We start from the raw sequence: 21,965 nt of genomic DNA on the forward strand, positions 1-21,965 counted from the left end.
TACATATTGATTTATTCATTTTTTTTCTAACACACAAAATTCTAGGATGTTTGTCTGCAGTCATTTTTTATACATACCGTATTTGTATAGATAAATAAGACATTGCATTGAATAATAGTGACAAATTATTATCAGAGAGAAGGAAATTCTGAAAGGTCACACGTTAAATTGATTTGAAGTCACTGTCATATAAGGAATATTATTGAGTGTATATTGCTACCTCATGTACATAAAGCAAGTTCTAATTGAACACCATTGCAAACAATGCAAGTTGGCAGAATTAGAAAACAGTTGATCCTAGGAACTGCTATTCTAAAGTTGGTCGTTTATCCCCAGATTGAATTTGAAACTTTCCATGAAGTTTTTCTTTCCCTAGGGATTTAGACAATAGGTAGGAATTCAAATTCAGACAAATGTACTGATTTTCTTCCCACTTGAAATCTAGGCATGGCCACATTTATTTAAGAGATCTTCCTAATGACTCCAACTGTAAAATAACCATTTATACTTTCTTGTCATGGGTGGAAGTTTCATTCTAAGAGCACCTGGGAATTGTTAACAGCTTGTGATTGTCTCTTGGAACCTTTTTAGAAACTGAACAAAGATGGTTGTGCAAAGCTTTCTCCAAAGACAAGTAGAAAATTACCTAAAATTTAAAAAATTAGTTCTTCATATAAGATTAATGGCATTTCATTATTAGTAGAAATCCTTGTTTTAAGTATTGCAACTCAATTAATCAGACTTATATTTTTAACTTCTTCCGAAGTATTTCAAACATGTGCTACCTTGACTACTGACAAATACTCAAGGATGACGTAGTAGATTTGCAGAGGACTATGTTAGTTAAAAGGACAGGAAATGAATAATAAATATAGATCTGTAATTTGTAGAGATATTAATATATCTTTGAACCCCAATTTGTATCTTAAAGTTATTTACACTGAAATGATTCAGAGATTTAAAAAAGACATTTATTCAACAGGGAAACACGTTTTTTTTTGGTACAACTTTTATGAAATGAATATTTTGCAATCTTCATTGGCCGCTCTGAAATTTATTTTCAGAATCAATTCAACGTATTTACCTTTTTTAGAACTGAAAAATAGCCACGGTGTTCATAATCTTTTCGATATGAGTGACATTTTATTTGATTAACTCAAAAGAAGAGATTCTTCCTTCCACAGGTATAAAGTTGCAATGTTAATGCTGCCAATTGAATTGGTGTAAAGTGAGAAATGGCTTTAGCTGCGTTGAATAGTGAGTGAAATGAAAAAAGCCTTATCATGATGATGATGGATTTGGGCCAAGCACAAAGTAGATGTTGAGATGAGAAGACTGCATTAACAAAGGGTGCTGTGTTTTCTGTGTCTTCTCTTCAAAGAAGCTCCCAAATCAGGGCCACAGAGGAGGCAAATTTACAAATATCGAAAAATACAGGCTCACAAATTACAGTTGTCCTGATGTCACTGTGTCTTCAGTTTTTCATATCTTACATGGAGCGTAAGGAGAGATTATTCACTCTTTTAATTTGTGCATGTGTGTGTGTGTATAGTCACGTGAATTATTAATAATATATCTGTGATCATTTGTTAGGAGGAGCAAGAAGTTTATTATTGCACATGTCATATGATAAACATTCAATAAATACACGTGATTGTGGGGGCAGTTTTACAACCATACTTAACATATGTACAAATGCCAGATCCCAAATACTTTAATTAGAACAAGTCATTTTGCTTTTATATTGACTACTATTTTTTCTTCCTAATCCAATAAATGAAAGTACTAGTTTTGAATTCTAATCTTGTAATTCTTTTTTAAATTACTGGCTTTTTTTTTTTTTTAAAAAAAAGAGGGATTAGATGGGTAATTAAACTCTAGAGCATAAAGCTGCAGGTTTTGAAATTATTACTAGAGTCCTTGTTTCTTACACCAGGCATTGATTTTCATGTTTTCTAGTGCACTTAGTGAATTTTTTTTTTTCATAAAATAGTTTAAAATGGGTAGGATATTTGAAGGCAAATATTCATCTGAAAGCTTGCTGAATTTCATATTCGGAAAAGATCTGTATGACATTTATAATACATTTATATATAGGTCTTTATACATGCCATGTAGTTTGAGTTTTGAAGTTTTTTAAGGGCCCGAGGAAAAAGTTGTAAGCAGCAGTTATAAGAGTTAAGTGACATGGGGCTTTCTCTTGGCACTAAACAATAAACAGACATATCCTATTTCTATGTGTGCCAGTTGCTATTCTAAGAATTTACTGGTAATTACTCTTCTACTTGTCACAATAACTCTATGGTTATCCGCATTTTACAGATGAGGTGAGTGAGGCCTGGATAGTCTAAAGTAACTCATTCAAGGCTTTCTAGCCAGTAGGTGAGAAGCTGGGATTCAGAGCCGGGCAGACTGGCTTCGGCTTTCTCATTTGTAACACAGCACTGTATTTCTGCTCAAAGTGGAAGAAAAAAATTACCATCATCAACAGACACAACACAACAGGAGCTGATGATTGTAGAGTTACAGAGCATTTCCTTCCTTTTAGGAGGTTTTTACAAACCATAGGCTTCAAACAGGACCGACATATAGAACAAGCATAGGCAAAGGAATGGGGGGTGATCTCCCACTGTTTTATTCCAGCTCGGGGTGCTCCAGCTGACTGAGAGGCTGAGTGGGGGCGTTCTCCTCTTCCTACTTGTCCTCTTTTTGGGGCGTGTGCACACGGTGGAGTCGTGCGAGGCAGGCTTTCCACACATAGGAGGAACAGGCAAAGTCAGCCAGCAGGTGCTGGGGTCCGGAGGGAAGGTGCTGGCTGCCAATGAAGTCAGGTCCACACCGGGAACAGATTAGGGGAATTTTAGGAGCAGCCTCTGGGCAAAGCAGAATCGGTTCTTATCGGAGACCTGGTGATAGCTGGGCTCTCACGTGGCTTCTGGGCCTTGCACGGCACCTGCCCCCGGGGCCTCACCAGGGCCACACGCTGGGCTTCCTCGAGCGACTTCCCAGGAATCTGCTGAAGGTTCCCAAGCACACCCCCTCCTTCCTTTGTAGCTTCCTCCTTCCTTCTCTTTCTTTCAAATCTTGCTCTCTCGCTCTTGTACGTAGACCTTAATGGCTTAATAACTATTGAAACCAGAGTTGGAGTCATAGGAAAGTAAAAATAGTTTCTCTACTTTTTGGGACAGCAAGGGATTAACCTCCAAAATCTTTCTCCCGAAACCAAAAGTTTATTTTTAAAATTTTTATTTATTTATGTATTTTGAAATGGAGTCTCACTATGTTGCCCAGGCTAGTCTTGAACTCCTCGGCTCAAGAGATTCTCCCTCCTCAGCCTCCTGAGTACTAGGATTATGGGCACCTGCCACCACACCCAGCTTATTTTCTACAGTAAACATTCTGAATACTTATATTCTCTCATATTTGTGTAACTTTATATTGTACAGCTAAATATGTAAAATATTTAAATGATAGGGTGTGCCAATTGTGTATCTTAAGGCAAACTACAGACAGGTTGTTTATCTTGATTTCAATAGAGTATTTGAAAAAATGTCTTATTAACACTGTAATCCAGAGGATAAGCATAATAGTAACACTGTAATGCAGCATTACACCTGATTAAACAATGATAAAAATAACAATGTGCAGGCAAAATATGGTAAGAAACAAAATCTCCTCCCTCCCCAGGAAACTGCTCCATAAAGGTAGAAGAGAAAGAAAACAATTTTATTACTGAATAAACATTAAATCAGAATGTGATGCCTAGCACAGGCAACCTGCTAAGAGATTGCAAAGACAGAAAGAAATCTCACTGCCTCACATACCAAGTAGAAACAGCACATCACATACATGTTCTGAAGATAAATGATAGCTAGTCTTCAGGTAGGAGACTTGTCGGCACCATTTGTCATACACAGCTCATCCTAGATCCACCTGGTAATTGGGGTGACATCTGTGTTAGCTAAGTGGCTTTATTCAAAGGAAAAATAAACTTCTTACATCTTATGACAGGAGGTAATTTTGCACCTTGATTGAGGCACCTGTGGAGGTTAGGCTCCTACCCTCCCACAGAGGCTGGGAGATGGGCTTCTGTCTTCCCCGTGGTTACATTTCAAAGGGATGGCTCCCAGGTCCTTGAGAAAGACATTTCTCCATCATAAAGCTGACAAGGGGTTTATTTAGCTTTTAAGAAGATTTACATACCTTTCAAAGAGACAGAACTTACAATGATAAGTTTTCTGAAGTCAGTGCCCTAAGGAAGGGGAGGGAGGAGAAAACAGAGAGAGGGCCGGGGCTGCCGGGGTGCTCGCCGGGAAGGGGCTCCTCCGAGCTGCCCTGGGGAGCCAGCGTGGGAATCCCGTGGTGAGCTTGCTGAACACACGGATTGCTGGGACCTGCCCCCAGAAATTAAATAACAAAAACATAAAAAAGAAAACAAAGCAGATGCAACAAGTTCTATGCTTTAGATAAGCATGATAGTAATATTATCATGTAGCCACTCTCAGCTTAGACTCAAAATGTCTCTCAATCCTGGTCGGGATCATTTACTTTCAGGTATCTGGCTTCCTGTTGTAACAAACTAACAGTAAATATAATAATTATAAAAGTGGCTAAGAAATGCTAGACTGTGGAGTACTGAGAGAAAAAAAATTGAGGTTGCTAACAGTTTAAAGTGAGTCCGGAGACCAACATAATAATAAAAAGAACCTATTATTAATATGTGTAGTGAGACAAAGGCAATTTGGAGTAGATGTTACCCATCCTACAAGACTTGGTGCTCAGCGTGATGGCTCAGGACACCCATATGTTGGCTAATTATTCTCTGTTTAGTAAGGCTTGGAAATATGCTATCGAGCTTAGAATTATTTCCATCTAAAAATGATAATTTAAAAACTTGATATGTGAAAGGAATAAGCTTTACTAATTTAGAAGATTCACATATATAAAACATCTCATTACTTATCACCTATATAAATAAGGCTTATTATATATGTAAACTATATTTCAAATAAAATATCTATAAGAATGCGTATGTTCTTACAATAATATGATGGAAACATCATTTTAACATGAGCCACCAGTATTAAGAAATGACCAAATGGCATTTCTCAGTTGTGTTTGGGGTCCTCCCTCTCCAGGGTCTGGGATTCGCTAGCAGAACTCACGGCGTTTAGCCTGTAGTTGTGTTCCTGGTACTAACTTAGAAGGATATCCCAGAAGAAAAGCAAGTGTTTAGCATAAACCACATGGTTTGTGTAAACAGTGTAGACACAATAAACCACTCTGTCAGTTAGGGAATGATAGGAAGGCTCTGAAAATCCAAGTTCCCACGCACCAGCTGAGGGCCAACGTTGTATGCAAGCCATCCTAGAAACTGCAGTCTCGGGCCTGACATATTAACTCTTTTTTCACACTAGTTCACTAAGAAAGTGAGCAAGATGGGTGCATTTCTCGACTATCTGACTTGATGCACGTATACAGTCCCCTTTAAAAAACATACATTCATAAAATTGAGGCAAGTGCACACGAAGTATAAGACTAAGAAATATTCAGGTAAAAAGATGAGATATCTAATATAATGGAGTTAGCCTTGAAACTTTTCTCAATAAATGTACGAATTTGAAGATGTTCACCACCGTTTGTGCTCATATGCTGACTTAGATCCCTTTGCCGTACACTGGCAGCTGTAGGGTACAAGGCCCTTTGTACTGCATGATGCCCCATTCTGGTACCAGAGAATGTGGCTGATGCAGTCATGCTATGTATGTAGGCGACACTTACAGCCTATCTTAAGCTATATGTTTCTCAACTGACATGAAGTTTTACACTGCTTAAGCCATTTGTGAAACTATTCTTCATCAGGAGGAAAAGATTATAACAAAATTTATACATTAGGTTGGAAACTTGGCTTTGCTCGCTGGTTTGCTCTGTAGTGACACAAAAATTGTTTAGATTCTCTGGGCTTTATGTTTCTCGGTTGAAATCTGATACTTTTATTTTGAGGAAGAGCAGTTGCTATTTACTCAGAAGGATTAGAGGTTGATGTCATGGCCCTTTAATTCTCTGAAAATAATTTATTCTCTAGGATCTTCTTGCTATAAAGCAGGGGAAGATTTCTGAAATAGAAAGAGTATAAAACTGATTTGCACAGAGAAAGTTGACCTTTGAAAGCCTGGAATAACATTACCATATCAATATCTACTTGATGCATATTTCAGGCATACAGGAAAGTTCAACAAACTTTGGGCTACCATTATTTCCAGTGGTCCTCCAACGCTAGGATTGCTGTGTGTGTGTTTATCAACACTGTCTCTGCCCTTCCCCAGGAAGGGGAGCTTGGCTTTGGCTCCAGGAGCAAGCATCGTCTGCTATACATGGCTACTTCAGCATGACATTTCAACGTGAAAAGAATAGAAATGAGTTATTTATTTAACCCTAATTTGGAAAGTGTATACATAAAATATAAGTGTACACAGAATATGAACTTTTAATAACTATATTATGTGGTGCTTAAAATATTAAAGCACCTCTTCATGCTTTATTAAAGTTCTATAGGTACAATAGTTAATTTTATCATCATTTTACAGTTGACACAAAAAAGTGTCTGAACCATTGTGTCCTATGTGAGGTCTTCCAGGGAGAAGAATTAGACCTAGGCCCCAAGCTTCTCTCTTAAATCTCTGTGTTTTCAGCAAACCAGTGTCTAATGGGAGACAAAGGTTGGGTAGTTGTGGACATCCCATAGTGAGTCAAACTTGGAATGACCCGACAACGCTGAACGTGTCCGCTCACACACGCCTCTTCTGTGTGAGCTCACTCACTGTGTACATTCCATCCGTACATAGAATGAGATCTCATATGTGGGCTTCTCTCTTTACAATCAAAAAAATTAAAATTGATATTTTAAATGGATAAACCATATTTGTATATATTTATGGGGTACAATGTGATGTTTTGATTATCTTTTGTGTAAAATAAGTGATTGAAGCTACTTGACATACCTATTACCTCATTTACCTATCATTTTATGGTGAGACATTTGAAATTTACTCTTTGTTATTTTGAAATATATAATGTGTTATTATGACTGTGGTCACCTTGCTGTATGATAGCTCCCAAAACTTATTCCACCTGTACGGCTGACATTTTGTGCCCTTTGACCAACAGTCCCGTTTTCTCCCTCCCCACGCTTCTGCCTGGCCTCTGGTAAAAATCATTCTACTCTCTACTTCTGTGAAATAGAGTTTTCTAGATTCCACATGTAAATGAGATCACGAGGTATTTGTCTTTCAGAAGGATACATGGGTGTTCTTTTCTTCACACCCTCACCAACATTTGTTATCTTTCATCTTTTGCTAAAAGCCATTATCTCAGGTGCCAAGTGATATCTCACTGTGGCTTTAATTGTCATCCCCCTCCCCCCAGCCCCAGAGATTAGAGGGTCAGGATCTGTGAGTTTTCCCCGTGGCTTGTTTTTTGGTCCAGTTATTAAGGTTCTAAGTTACTTGGTTTCTTCACTCTCTCGCTCCACCCCACACCCCAATAAAGGATAAACAATAGACACTAATGGCTGCTCTTGTCCCCCGGCTCTGAGGGAAGGATCTGGCAGCACTTCTATCATGAGCCTTTTCTAAGGGTTTATAACTCAGCCATAAATACTTGTCACTGGCAGAAACTTAGCCTGGAGGGTCACAGTCCTGGAGTAAATTATTCATTTATATATTTCACTGACTTGCTTTAAATTGTTTTAACTGTATTTATCTTTTGTGATGGAAGGAAAAATAATGGCTTCATGGTTCAAGACACTTCTGTCCTCCTATGAATCAACGCAGCATCGGGATGTAAGTGAAAAACGTCAGCAAAAAAGTGGCTGCTGAAAACAGACAATAATTCTTTCTTTTTTAAAGAGAAGGGCTTGAGGGCTGGCATTATTCAACCTAAGATCTATTAGGAAAACTTAAGGAAAAAAGGGAATGTCATGAACTATCGATTAACTCCCCAAAGCATCCACACCCATTTGCTTTTCATTTTTTTCCCCCCTAGACATACAGGGCCCAGCAAGTTGCGTGTTTACACCAGCCTGGTTCTGAGCAGCGGTCATTCACACGAGAGCCACAGAGGGCAGGGAAAGGGGCGAAGAGTAAGCAGTGTTGGCTGCAGGCTGGGGCTCTCTAGATTGAAACGTCTCCGAGGTGGGACAGAACACCTGCCTGACCCCTGTGCTCTTACCCTGTTTCTTAAGGGAAAGTGTTTGTTCCCTGACTGTTTTTAAATGGTCCAGCACTTGTCAAAACAATATAAGCTCCATTAAATCAGGTATCAGCTTTGTTTTACCCACCACTTTATCTATAGTACCAGGTACGCAGTACACCCTGAAGTCCCATGTGCTTAAAGGCTGAATGAATAAATGGATCTGACTCCAACAGGTCACGCTTTACTAGAAGAGGTTAAAAATAGGTGAAAAATTTCATATTAAAGAATGCATTTGAAATTTGTATTTATGATTGAGCAGTGTGACACAAATGGCCATACTTTCAAGAACTCTATCTCTAAATTCATATACTCTAGAGCTTAATAAAGAATGCCATTTTAATTATTAAGTATTCTCAGTCTAATTCTAAAAAGAAGGTCTCTATATCCTTCACTTTAAATATACCCACTAAAACTTGGTAGGATATTCTGTTTTAAGCTTGCAGACCTTTACATTTTTATACTTTTTTTTCTGATTACAAGAGCAACACATTATTTAGAAAATCTTGAAAGTACAAAAAAACCCCAAAGAACACAATTGCTTATAAGATTTTTTGAAAGGTTTAGTTGTCAAATAAAGGTTGAATACATTCAAAGTGTACAATGTGACGATCTGGTGTATGTAAACATTGTGCGATGATCACCATAATCAAATTAACTCACCTATCACCCTCCGTACTGTACATTAGGTCCCCCAGAACTTGCGCATCTTGTAACCAAAAGTTGGTACCTTTACCCAACATCTCCCCATTTTCTGCCTCCCCAGCTCCTGGCAGCCACCATGTTCCTCTCTGCTTGTATGAGTTAGACTTTTTTCGATTCCACATGTAACTGAGATCATACGGTATTTGTTTTTCTGGGTCTGGCTTGTTTCACATAGTGTAATATCCTCAGGATTCATCCATGCTATGGCAAATGACAGGATTTCATGGCAAAAAACCAAATAACCCAATGAAAAAATGGGCAAAGGACCCAAATAGATGTTTTTCCAAAGAAGACTGAAAACTGGCCTAGAGATTTATGGAAAGATGCTCGACATCACTAATCATCAGGGAAATGCAAATCAAAACCACAGTGAGATGTCGCCTCATACCTGTTAAAATGTCTACTATCAAAAACGCAAGAGATAACACGTGCTGGCAAGGATGTGTAGAAAAGGGAAACCTTGTACACTGTGGGTTGGAATGTAAATTTTGGTGCAGCCATTATTGATACAGTATGGAGATTCCTCAAGAACTTAAAAATAGAACTATCATATGACCCATCAATCTCGCTCTTGGGTATGTACACAAAGGAAATGAAATCAGTATCTCCAAGCGATATCTGCACTCACATGTTCATTGCAGTATTACCCACAAGAGACAAGATATGAAAACAACCTAAGTGTCCATCAACAGATGAATGGACAAAGAAAATCTGGTATATATACACAGTGGAATACTATTCACCCTTAAAAAAGAAGGAAATCTTGTCATGTGTGACAACACAGATGAAACTTAAGAACATCATGCTAAGTGAAATAAGCCAGACACAGAAAGAACAATACTGTAGGATCTTGCTTATATGTGAAATCTAGGTTAAACAAATTTAAACAATAAAACATTTATTATTTGTCTTAGTTTCGCTTTGCAGTGAAGCTTGTAAAAGAATGAGTGGGTCTAGACTTTGAGTTCTTATCATGAAAAAAAGTTGTGGCTAAATAGTGGAGTATGATGGAAGAAATAACCTGAGGAAAATATGGGGAGAGTTGGTTGAAAAGCATGATTTTCAGATTGCAGTAGGATTCCAAACAGCCTGGGAATTGCGGTACAAGCATCTGAGCTTCAGTTTCAAAAGGGAGGAAAGTTGTGCTGTCCCCTGCTAGCCTGGCCCCTTTCTGTGCGTGCGTGTGTGTGTGTGTGTGTGTGTGTGTGTGTGTGTAGGGGATTGGGAGATGTACTGTCCCAAAGAGAGATGGTGATAAAGACAACTGCTAGGTTTCAATGCAATCCCATTCCCACCAGCAGCAGATACTGATGGGCTTCTCTGTGTGAAATGTCACATGGTGCTCCGCAGGTGGGGCCATGTGACCTCTGTCCTGGGCAGGAGGATGCAATAAAAAGATAAAATGGTCTCCGACCTCACTGCAATCACACTCCAGAGGGGACATTTCTCTAGTAGTAGTTCATTGCTCATTTGACTGTTGACTCATTAGAGTCTTACCACAATTCTGTGATGTAATTAGAACGGCCGTCCTTGCTATCCCTTGGCAGATGAAGAGACACATACAGAGGAGGTGAAGGAATTTTCTGGAGGTCAGTCAGCTAAACGGTAAAAGACCCAGGATGAGGATTTCAGATTCCTGGACCGTTGTGAATTTCCAATTAAACACTGAGTTGGAATAACATATTTTTTCTGATTATTTTTAATCATTAACAAATTGAGTCAAAATATTTTTAAAACAAAATTCTACTATAAACATCAAAATCACATACTGGTGTGTGTTGAATGTACTTAATATATCAGATATAAAAAGAAATCTTCATTTGTTTACTATTTCAATAGTTATTTTTTTCTACAAAAGATTTTGTGAGTGTGATCGGGAGCTTGTTAGAATGAAGTGATGTCTTTGGTGGATGTATGCCCTTGATATTCTTGTTCTTCTTAAGGTGTTAAATCCAGCTTAATCAGGGGACAAATAAAAATCTGTGCAGGGTGAGAAATATTTAGGAGACTCCAAAATTGTCTTTTTTCTTTAGTTCATTCTATTTTTTTATTGGAGTCTTTGTTATTTTTAACTGTTACTCTTCATTTTTCTACCTTTCTTTTTTTCTGCCTTTGGTTGAATTCCTAATTCCTACTATAATTTTTTTTTTCCTCCTAGGTAAAACCGATAACCAATATATCCTCTTCATGGCTGGAGGGACAGCTTTATTGTTGCTGTTTGTTATCCTAATTACCACCGTCATTGTCATTTCCTATAACAGGTGAGTAGTACGACTGATCCTGCTTATTCACCCTGCACAATTCTGATGTCAGAGGATCTCCATCACTAACCTCGTAATTTGTCACACTGTCTCAGCATCCACATATGGATTTTTTTGAGTATTGTTCTTACCCGAAGGAGGAGAAGAAATTGTGGTAATATTAGAAGGGAAAGCTAGAGTAGTTCATCTGAAAATGAGTAGACGTTTGTTGTCCCTCCTTTTCTTGTTCTGCCTGTTACCCCTGCTCTGTCTCCCACCCTATCTTCCTCTTCCTCCAAGGAAAAGCTATCAGTGAGGGGGTGGGGTGTGTGTGTGTTTGTGAGAGAGAGAGAGAGAGAGAGAGAAGGAGAGAGGGAGGGAGAGAGAGAGAGACTGGGATTCTGAGATGGGAAAGAACAAGGTTTAACAGTGACAAAGCCTTAATTTATTCATTCCTTAAATATTTATTGTGCACAGCAGTGAATAAGACATAATGAAGCTCACATTCTGATAAGCAGACAACATAATTTCAAATAGCTGTGTATCCTCTGAGCCAAGCAACCTAGGTGCTATTATTAATAAGTGCTGAGGAAGAAGGGATTGGAGGGCGCTACCTTAGAGAGAACAGGGAGCCATTTGACCTCTACAAAAGTGTGGGTTTTTTTTTGTTTTGTTTTGTTTTGTTCTTTTACCTTTTACTGTCTTGTGGCACAGTTAGGAATTTTCTAGGATATTCTTGGTTGATGCTTCCTTCCCCTTCTAGCTCTCCCGTGTTTACCAACCCACTTGTCTAGGTGTGTGTTTTACTTCTTAGCTGTAGTCACAGTGGGTTGGGATTACTCCTTATAATGGGTTCCAACTAAAGTGTTATCTCCTAAAGGGAGGAAAGAACCATACTTGTGACATCTATATTTTGCATGTCTGACACTTAATGTGTGTTTTCTGGGTGAATGGATATATCCATCTCCATTACTCTGCTGGTATCACTACCCCAGTGGCTTGTTCATAGAATTTCCGGTAGGTTTCTCCATCTCTATGTCTCTGTATCCTTGACCTCTTCCTCCTTTTGGAGGCTGTCATGTCAGCTCACTTGATTTTGGTACTACCCTGCAGTCTAGTCTCAGTTTCATCCTGTGTCTCTAATCCGTCAAGTTTTCCTGGTTCCTATTCTAAAAGCTGGGTTGGCATGTCATCCTCCTGTTTAATACCTTTTCTTGTCTTCCTGTTGCTTCCAGAATAAGGTTAAAACTCATTAACCCTGTCATCAAAGATGCTGTACGTTCTGACTGAAGTCTAATTTTCCTTCATATTTTCTACTTCATTTGCTCCCCCCAATGTTGACAAATTTTGTTAAAACTGCAACACACCCAGCTCTCTTCCCATTTGGTATGCTACTAAAATGCTGTTTCCCCATAATTTTGCCTTAACCCTGGGCATCATTCAAGGTGCGGGACTGTCCCCTCGGTGAGATCTGTTCTTTTCTCTGTCCCCGAAATAGACATGATGTCACCATCTGGGATCATCTTGTACTTCTTCTCTGCTATCCTAGCATCCTGCTTCGTATTTTAATCATTTTCATGTTTGTATTCCCTTCTATTCATAATGAAAGGGTTTGTGTTTTATTCATTTTTTAGTGTTTGATAGCATTTAACACTAATCTGTCTAAATAATGGATGTTCAATAAGCATTTGTCTAATTAAATGGAAACATGAGAAGTGGTTTTACCTTCTCCATCACGGGCTGCCCTCAAGTCTTTCCCTGACCAGAAATTAGCAAATTGAGGCAAGGGCCCCATGTGTTAGTGGCACCAAGGACTTCTCTACCGCCTCACCTTGGCGATAGAAAACGCACCCAGGGCGGAGCTGGCAGCGCGAGCGCACTGGGACCGGCAATGTGGCTCAGAGCAAGTGACCAAACTGATCTCTGGAGGGTCACAGATGTTGGACATGATGGATTTTGCTTCATGAAAATGTATCGCTTTTACATGAATAGCTAAATTGAACTGTAGAATATATTGTCCCACTTGGTTAAATGTGATAAAAGAAGATTAGTGGACTTGAATTCATAATCATGGAAGAACCACAAAGGAAAAAGCACTTGTTCTTTCTACCTTGTTGCTTGTATAAGTTTGTGGATGTTATTTCAAATAGAAATGCTTTGAGAAATGACCCAAAGACTTCCACAATGACCTCTCCTGAACTCTGTTTTACCTGCTGTTTAAAGTAATCCTGCCACTTCAGATGTACTGACTTGGATAGAAGCCAACACAAATCAGACTGTGTGTCTGAATGAAACTGAATTCTTCACACTCAGTGTCTAGCAGCTTGTGTGTCCAGGGGGATTGGAAGTAGTTTCTCTGCTCCTGGTTTGTGTGGTTTTCATGTAGAGATAAGAACGGTAACATTAGTAAGTGAACAGGGCTGGGGAGGGGGTAGCACTAGTAAGCATGCAAGACCCAAAATATTAGGGATATATTCTATTCATTGACATCTGTGTATGTAGGAAGAAATTTAACATTTAGTGACAAAAGTGTTAGATACTTATTTTTACATTTGTTGTCAATGTTGACGTTCACAGTAAATAGAATGCCTTGGTTTACCTGGACTTTGCAGGTTTCAGCATTGAAAATCCCTCATCCTGGGAAACTCCATAGTCCCAGGCAAACCAGAACAGCTGGTCAACCTAGAACAATCAATGATATGTTTACCATTTTTATCTTACAGATGCAAGGACTGAACTTTAGAGATGTAAATAACTCAGCTACTACATTTCAGAGCAAAAATTATACAGAGATCATCTGACTCTAAGCTCCACGTTCTCTTTTCTTCATCACACTGTACTCTAGGCCTGTGTGTGTGTGTGTGAGAATTTGGACACATTTGAGAAAATGTTAATTGTATTATGAGATAGCAAGCCTTGTGAACCACGATTTAACAAAAGGTCAAAAATCATAGGTCTTTGTCCTAATTTCCTCATCTGTAAAAAGAGGATAATAATAGCATCTATATCATAGATTTCTTTTGAAGAACAAATTACTTAACTTACATAAAACACCTAGAAACATGCCTTGCACATAGTAAATTTACACATAGAATAGGTAAATAAGTTAAGGAATAATTGGTTTAAATACTAATAAATAAAGCAAATAAATGCACATAGAATGAGGTAACATGTTGATATGGCAGGAGGATTTCAAAGTGATGAGAAGAGACTGCTAGAGTCAATATCCACCACCTGCATACTCTGTCCTTGAGCAGAGGAATGTTTCCTGTCGACCTTATCTTAACGACAACAAAAAAAACCCCTACATGTTTGGATCTAACCCATCTCCTCTGTTGTTCATAAGAATCTTTTCTTTCGGAACATAAAAAAGAGTCACCATCTCCCCGTGATAACTATGTTTATGTACTTGGATATAGTTATTTTATCTACTGCGTTCAGTTACAGCAGCCACTTTTCTTCTTCTCTTGTATTTTCTCTTCTGAGTTCTCCTGAAGTCGGGTGTTTATGGGTTTTGCTGGAACCGTGGAGAGTTTATTGAGCAACACGGTTCCAGGTGGTCCCTTTAGCGACAGTGAAGAGACTCCAGAAGTCGTGGAGTTTGACAGTCAAGAGGGAGGGCTGTGGCTTTAAATCCCGACGCTACCACTAACCATGTGATTTTGGGCAAGTTATTCTTCTGCTTTACACCTCAGTTTCCTGCTCTGTTAGATATAGAGTTTGATGAAATCTAAATAAAACAATCCATGCAGGTGATTTAGAATAACACCTGGAAGATTTTATAAACTTAATTATATTATCGTTGTCATCCAAGAAATTACACTGTTGGCATTTCTAAGAAGTTTTAATTGTGGAGAATTTCTAAGTCCCAGGTTATTTGGAGAAGGCTGCAAACCACGTGTGTAATAACCTGCTATAAACCATTCTTCAGTGAAATCACTGAGAGGAATTACTAATGCACGCTGGTTGAATGCTCATTTAGTTGCCCTCACTGTCTGTGAGCACACTGGAAAAGGTAGGGAAAATGAAAAAAGTCAGGTCAATAGAATTTTGGATAAGTGTGCGGAAAGCGGTGGTGGATAGCTGCTTCAACGTATTTAGTCCGTGCGTGTGGGCTGGGGGTAGGGTGAAGTATAGAGCATTTGAAATGATACTAGTGCTGGAGTATCGTGTCTTCACATCCTCTATTGATGCCTTCCAGATGGAGAAGGAGACAGAAAAGAGACCTATGTAAAGACTTCTGGGATACACAGAAAAAGGTGAGTTTGCTCAGAATTGTCATTTTTTTCCCTTTGATGACCTGTAAATGTCTTGTAAAATCAGTCTGTTTTGCAGTTAGCAATCTTATTTTTTATCCTCCTTTCAATAAAATGGCCATGCGGTTGGCCTGGAATTCAAATATCAGCTGTGAAAGTTATTTTCTCAACTATTCTCCTATTTGTAATATCCTTTGAAACTAAGATTTTTATATTGATATAAATAAAAGAGCAGTTACACTGTTATAAAAACAATCAACCCCATGCCTTCCCAAAATCTATATTCATTTCCTAGGACTGCCATGAGAAATTACCACACACTGAGCAGTTTAAAACAACAGAAATCTATTCTGTCACAATCTGGGAGTTATAAGTCCACAAAAAGGTGTTAGAAGGCTTGGTTCCTTCTTGGGATGGGAATCCATTCCATGCTTGTGTCCGAGCGTCTGGTAGTTGCTGACGATCCTTGGCCTATAGACACATCGCTCCAGTCTCTGGGTCTGTCTTCACATGGCGCCCTCCCCTGCGTGCAGCATCTGTGTGCCTTCTTTTCTTACAAGGTCACCAGTCATATTGGACTAAAGGCCCCCCTTACTCCAGTACAACCTCATCCTAACTAATTTCCTCTACAAGGATCCTATTTCCAAAGAAGGTCACATTATGAAGTTCTGGGAAGGACATGAATTTTGGAGGGAAACTATCCAACACAGTACAATGAACAATAATATTTTTATGTCATAAGATTATTGTGAAAGGCTAAATTAAATTAGACTACATAAAAGACCCCAAAGCACAGCAAGCACATAGAAGGATACAATACATGATATTCATCATTATTATTACATTTGAAACTAATTTATTAATTAATGGATGCTAAAATTAGATTATAAAGCTAAAGAACGTTCTTATGGGCTGTATGAGTTTGAGGAAGTGTAAAATTTTCCTCCTCATTCTACCTCGCTCTGCCCTCTGTTGTTTAATTAAAAGAGTAGAGACTTCCTTCAGGGTTTGCATGTAAGAGAGATGCTTATATTCATGCTCATTATCCCCACTGTAGGTCAAACCTCTCCAACGCATATTCTGTTTATAAAATTTTACAATAAAATGTTTCTATGGATTGAATTTTTGTGTCTTCCCAAAATTCATATGTTGAAATCCTAACCCCGCCATGTGATGGTATTAGGAAGTGGGAACCTTGGGAGGTGATTAGATCAGGCAGGTGGAGCCCTCATGAATGTGATTGATTAGTAAGAGACAGGAGAGCTTGTTTCTGCTCTCTGCTCCCTGCCATGCAAGGATACAACCAGAAGTCAGCCATCTGCATCCCGAGAAGCAGGCCCCCACCAGACTCTTGATCATGTGTTTCCCAGACTCCAGAACTGTGAGGATGACATGTTTGTTGTTTAGGTCACTCAGTCTATGGTGCTCTGTTATAGCAGCTCAAACTAAGACAAACATTTCCTCAAATGCTATTCAAAAACTCATCAAGTTCTCTTCAATTATTTGCAATTGAATTCTACATGGTCAAAACGTCAAGTACTAAAAAGTTTCTGATAATCCAATATATTTGTTTCAGACCTCTTAATAATCTGTCAGTTTAATTTTTTTTTTTTTTTTTTAATTAAGTACTCTTAGAAAACTTTTCTTTTTTTTTTTGGCTAACCCATGGCTTGCTTCTTGACCTAGCTGCAGAACCAAGGTGGCTTGTGTTGTTTCATCAGTCACCTCAGCAAGCAATGAAACGGGGCTCTTTCACATACGATTTGGAGATTCTTAATCCGTAGCCCTTTGTCTAATCCAAAGCCAAATTTTTTGTTGTGAATTTGGGGGGAGGAAGGGAGCTTTGCAACTATATATATTAGTATCCAACTTTTTTAGGCTTTTGTAGAATAATGATGTTGTGAAGGATGATTTTAAAAGATAGTAAATTGGACTGTCAAAGAAGTTAGACCTACTTGATTCTTTTTTTTTTTTTTTTAAGGTAGTCTATGTAATAATGGCACTTGAATTTCAATCATCTTGAAAGTGAATGTCAGTTTTGTTAATTTCTTTTATTTTGTTCAGTTGCTTGTTTTTTAAACCTAGGACACTATGTACCTTAAAAATACTTATTACGTCATTCATTCAACAGACACCAATGAGTACACACTATAGGGAAATACTGGAGTTTCCATATTAAAAAATGAAAATAATTGTTCTTATCAAAATAGGCTAATAGGCTAATTGGGAGAGAGAGTTCTACATTGAAAAAGGTAATTCATAGCACAATACAGCAAGTGATAATCTAGATTAGATTTCTATTGCATCTCACTCAGAGTCCTGCAAATTAAGAATGTGGTTTCTAATGAAAGTTCAATGAAGAGAATGTTTTATGAAATTATGATAGAAATTTGACCTCTATCATGGTTGAGTTGAGGAGAGGTGTATGTTTTGAATGTCTTTATTAACTGCTGAAATGTAGTGAATTATTGACATCCTCTGCTGTTTGTTTTTCTAGGCACCCAACAACTCTAGAAGTCCCACCTCTGCCGATCCACCCACAGATGATGCAAGAGAGGATATTTATGTCAACTACCCAGCCTTCTCTCGCAGACCAAAGGCTAGAGTCTAAGCTTTCCCTTGATGTGAGCAAATTAATGACTATTACATACATGAGTCTTTATACAATTTCTTCCCACTACCCAGTGTCTACCTTTAGATACTGGTTGACTGAATTTATTTCATTTGGTAGGAAAAATACTGTAATACCTAGAGAACATTCTTGACAGAAATGTTTCAGAAAAACCTGACTCTAATTAGCTTATACAGAAAAGGAAACTTAAATGGAACAATCCAGAGGAGATTAAGCATTAGACGAGGGTTTTTCCCCCCCAGGGCTTAAATGTTGTGTCCAGAATTAAGTATGGGCATAAACTGGTTTCTGGATCCCCTTCCACAGTGTTGGATACTTCCCTGGTGTTGGTCTAACTCTCATGCAGGCTTTCCCTCACGTCAAGACGGCTGCCAGTAACTCTTGGGAATTCGTACATCCTTGTTTCTGTCTGGTAGAGAGATTGCTTTTCTAACGGAGCAAACAAATTTGGTTATTTTTCTATCATTAAACAGGTATCATGGCCAGAAAGGATAAAATGGCTTAAGTCAATAAAGGGTTCTCCTCTAGAGCTGGGGGGCGGATCAAAGCACAGAGAGGTGTCGTCAGAAGAGGGAAGGGCAGCCTTGGAGCTGGGGAGGTTAGCAACAGATGCTGAATGCAATGATGTTCCAAAACATCTCCTGGTAATCAAGTAAACCGTGAATGTGAGATGGACTCTAGAAGTTGGGGATCTCTGTTCCCACTTCTCAAATCTGCTATCTCAGCATAGTCCAGAAGAGTACCTGGCAGTAGACGAAATGAATAGTCAAGAGAAGATAAAAGTGGCAGGGAAATCTCTTCCCTTACTAATCTCAAATATATTCATCTCTGATTCTGTATAGAATTCTTGCCACCATCCCAGGCCTAGCCTCATGAGAAAGCGTACTAGGTGGTCCAATAATAAATAACTTAATGTTTTTGACATTAATTTTGTCCACTTTTGAGAATTATTTCTGATATCTAAATTCTCTCAAAAGGCTCAGGCCTCTGGGCATTAAGATGGCAAAAACCTACCTAACGGGTACAATGAACACTATCTGGGTGATGGGCACACTTATAATCCTGACTCAAGCATGAGAAAAGTGATCCATGTAACCAAAAACATTTGTACCCCCGTAATATTTTGAAATAATAAGAAGAATTATGTGAAACTTGAAGACACAAAAAGAATGATAGTTGGAAGTGGTGGCATAGGCTAGTAGGGTAGAAATTTGAGAGGGGAAAGGGTATTGGGAGGGCATAGGCAAGGAGGGAAAGGGATCAAAGCATAGGAAGATAGAAAGGAACGCTTCTCCTGCCGCACAATTTGTACAAAGACAGCCCTAGTGACATCATTGACAGTGAAAGCAATTAGAGACATACCTGATACTGTCTAAATTCTAGATGTAGGCAAATAATGAAAAAGTATTTGTGAAACTAAATAAAACCTTCATGGTCACCTTGAAACCACAGTAGTCACTATCAAATACAGTGACCATTCATGTCTAAAAGATTCATTACTTATCTCTAAAGGTCTCTATAATACTATCATCTTTAAAGGTTCATTACAAAGGCTATATTTAAATATCAAAGTTGTAGACTTCATGATCATCTTAAATAAAACAAAGCAAAATTCTCGTGTTGCCTAAACAGATTCTAAGTTATAATTTAGTTTTAAACTAATCAGTGAATATTTTATGATTTTAGCCTTAAATAACAGGCATGCCAAATAGTGCAATTACTGTGTGAATTATAGAAATTATGAGTGCCCATATTTCTGTGAATTACAAAAATTGTGAGGGTTTTTTTAAAAATCTCTTTCAGAAATGGTAAAAATGAACATTTCCCAACTATACTTATGTATATGCAAGAGAAGCTAACTCTTGTTTTTGTTATGTCTGCTTAAAGATCTTTATATCTGGTTTCATAAAGTGTTTCCACAAAGATATTAGTGTTACAAAGTTGGAAGGCAGTTTATAAGAAAACATCTACTGTCAGATCCATCAAAGATTCCATGGCTGCATCTATCAGTTTGCATGGTGAAGCAACCTTAGCATCATTTAAAAGAAAAACTACTTTTTCTTAAAAGTCAAAGTCAATCAAAACTACTTTCTGAAAGAGTCTGATAACCAAATTCTCAATGATTAATATACATGAGAAGGAAAACATTTCTACAATTGCGATGTGGGGAAACATAAATCCCATTTTGAGAAAAAATAATTACCGGCGGTGTGAACAGTGCAACCAGCTGCCATTGTCCTGGTGGCCCTTCCGGGGAGTGTCATGGTGGACTTCTGTAGCAAACCACTTGTGTCACAAAGCCTCTGGAACATTTGGAACTTTTCTCTTTTTCCATGAGTGTTTTAATTTTCTTTTTTACTCTCTCAAAACATTTATATTAATAGCTATTCTCTCTGTCCCTTTTTCTTTTCTATATATTCTTCCTCTGAAGAGTTTAGGACTTTTTCAAGAATTTGGAACCATCCTAAGTCCTGCTGAAAATTTTCTGACCTTCCCTGCTTCTCCTATTTTGCTCTCAGCTGTTAAATGCTGATGAAATTCTGTTCATATGTTTTCTTTCTTTGAACATCTTTACTTAACAAAACACTTTCATTTAGTCTCTTTGATATTATGCCTAACTCACTAGAGTTTTGGAACTCTACCTACTATATAATCTAATCTTTTGTGCCTACTATTCTGGTTGTTACTTAGGAAATCTGTTTCAAAATCTGGATCAAAACAGATCCACAGAATACAATATCAGAATTGTAATAAATTATGTTTTAAATTTTTTTTTTTTTTTTTTTTTTTGCAAGGTGCTGCTTTGGAAGCAAGATTCTTCTTAAAATTTTTTTTGCATATGTAATTTATATTGATACATTATACAACATTAAATAAGAATCTATGCTTCCTTTGGATGCCATTTTTTAATATTTACATTAAAGCAACCAATTAAAGGATATTACTTTGCGATAATAAGATAGATGAGTTTGTTAAACGTCATTGTATAGTACACAGTTTTGTCAGGGAAAGAGCACATCTTATTATCCTACAATGACTATGCATTGACTATATTATCATCACAGAGACCTTTGGATTTTATTTAAAGGACTTTATGTGTATTGAGGAAATAGAAATTTCATTAACTTGTAATTATGCTTATAAATGGGAGGCAGATGGGTGAGGATATAATTTTTAGGTAGTAAAAATTCAAATTTATAAATGTTTTATGTAATTCAGTTTATTGTAATACTAAAATACTATACATATAAATTTAAAATATATAAACTATCAATTTAAAAGATAAAATAAAAATAATTTTAGTAGGTTTGCTTTTATTGTCAACATCCAAATTATGTTATGGAACTATATTAAGTAAAAATTACAGCTGTATTACAGAAATTTTCTGAATTAGGAGAGTCCCCATTATAATTAGAGATCACTATAACCAAAATGTTTCTCCATGATTTATAATAATATGCTGTTTTTTGTACTGCTTGTGTGAAATTTCAGCAAGATTGAAGATATTATGGAATAAAGATGCTTATAAAGTATAAATGGAGATACTAAATTGTGAGTACCAAAGTTAAGCTTCTTTCCACAATAGTAATAAGAAAATATCTTCGAAAAACATGAAACAATCTAAACACATGACATAGTTGTTTTATCATTGGTTTGGCTACCATTAAAATGTAGTATCTGGAAAGTGTTGACCTTCACATTCAGGCTTTTGCATAACTTCGTATATTTTTTCATTGGTCTATTCATTGGAATTATCCTAGCCAAGTCTATGGGCTCTTGTACATTTATCTGAAAACTAAAAATAAGTTTGTGTTTTTTAAACTTCTCTATTGCTATGATTCAATAAGCAGAGTAGTGGCTTCTAGAATTAACTGCAATGTT

At 37.5% G+C, this 21,965-nt stretch overlaps 1 protein-coding gene across 1 annotated transcript in view; it reads left to right on the top strand.

The window, feature by feature from the left end:
• CD226 (CD226 molecule) overlaps nucleotides 1-18,062 on the top strand; it is a 61,632-nt gene extending 43,570 nt beyond the window's left edge. The window contains exons 4-6 of the mRNA XM_069467877.1: nucleotides 11,114-11,216; nucleotides 15,397-15,454; nucleotides 17,949-18,062. Of these exons, the coding sequence (XP_069323978.1) occupies nucleotides 11,114-11,216; nucleotides 15,397-15,454; nucleotides 17,949-18,062 (275 nt within the window). The remainder of the gene's footprint in view (nucleotides 1-11,113; nucleotides 11,217-15,396; nucleotides 15,455-17,948) is intronic.
• The last annotated feature ends 3,903 nt before the right edge of the window (nucleotides 18,063-21,965 follow it).

This window comes from Eulemur rufifrons, chromosome 5 (genome assembly GCF_041146395.1).
Source record: "Eulemur rufifrons isolate Redbay chromosome 5, OSU_ERuf_1, whole genome shotgun sequence".
NCBI lineage: Eukaryota > Metazoa > Chordata > Mammalia > Primates > Lemuridae > Eulemur > Eulemur rufifrons.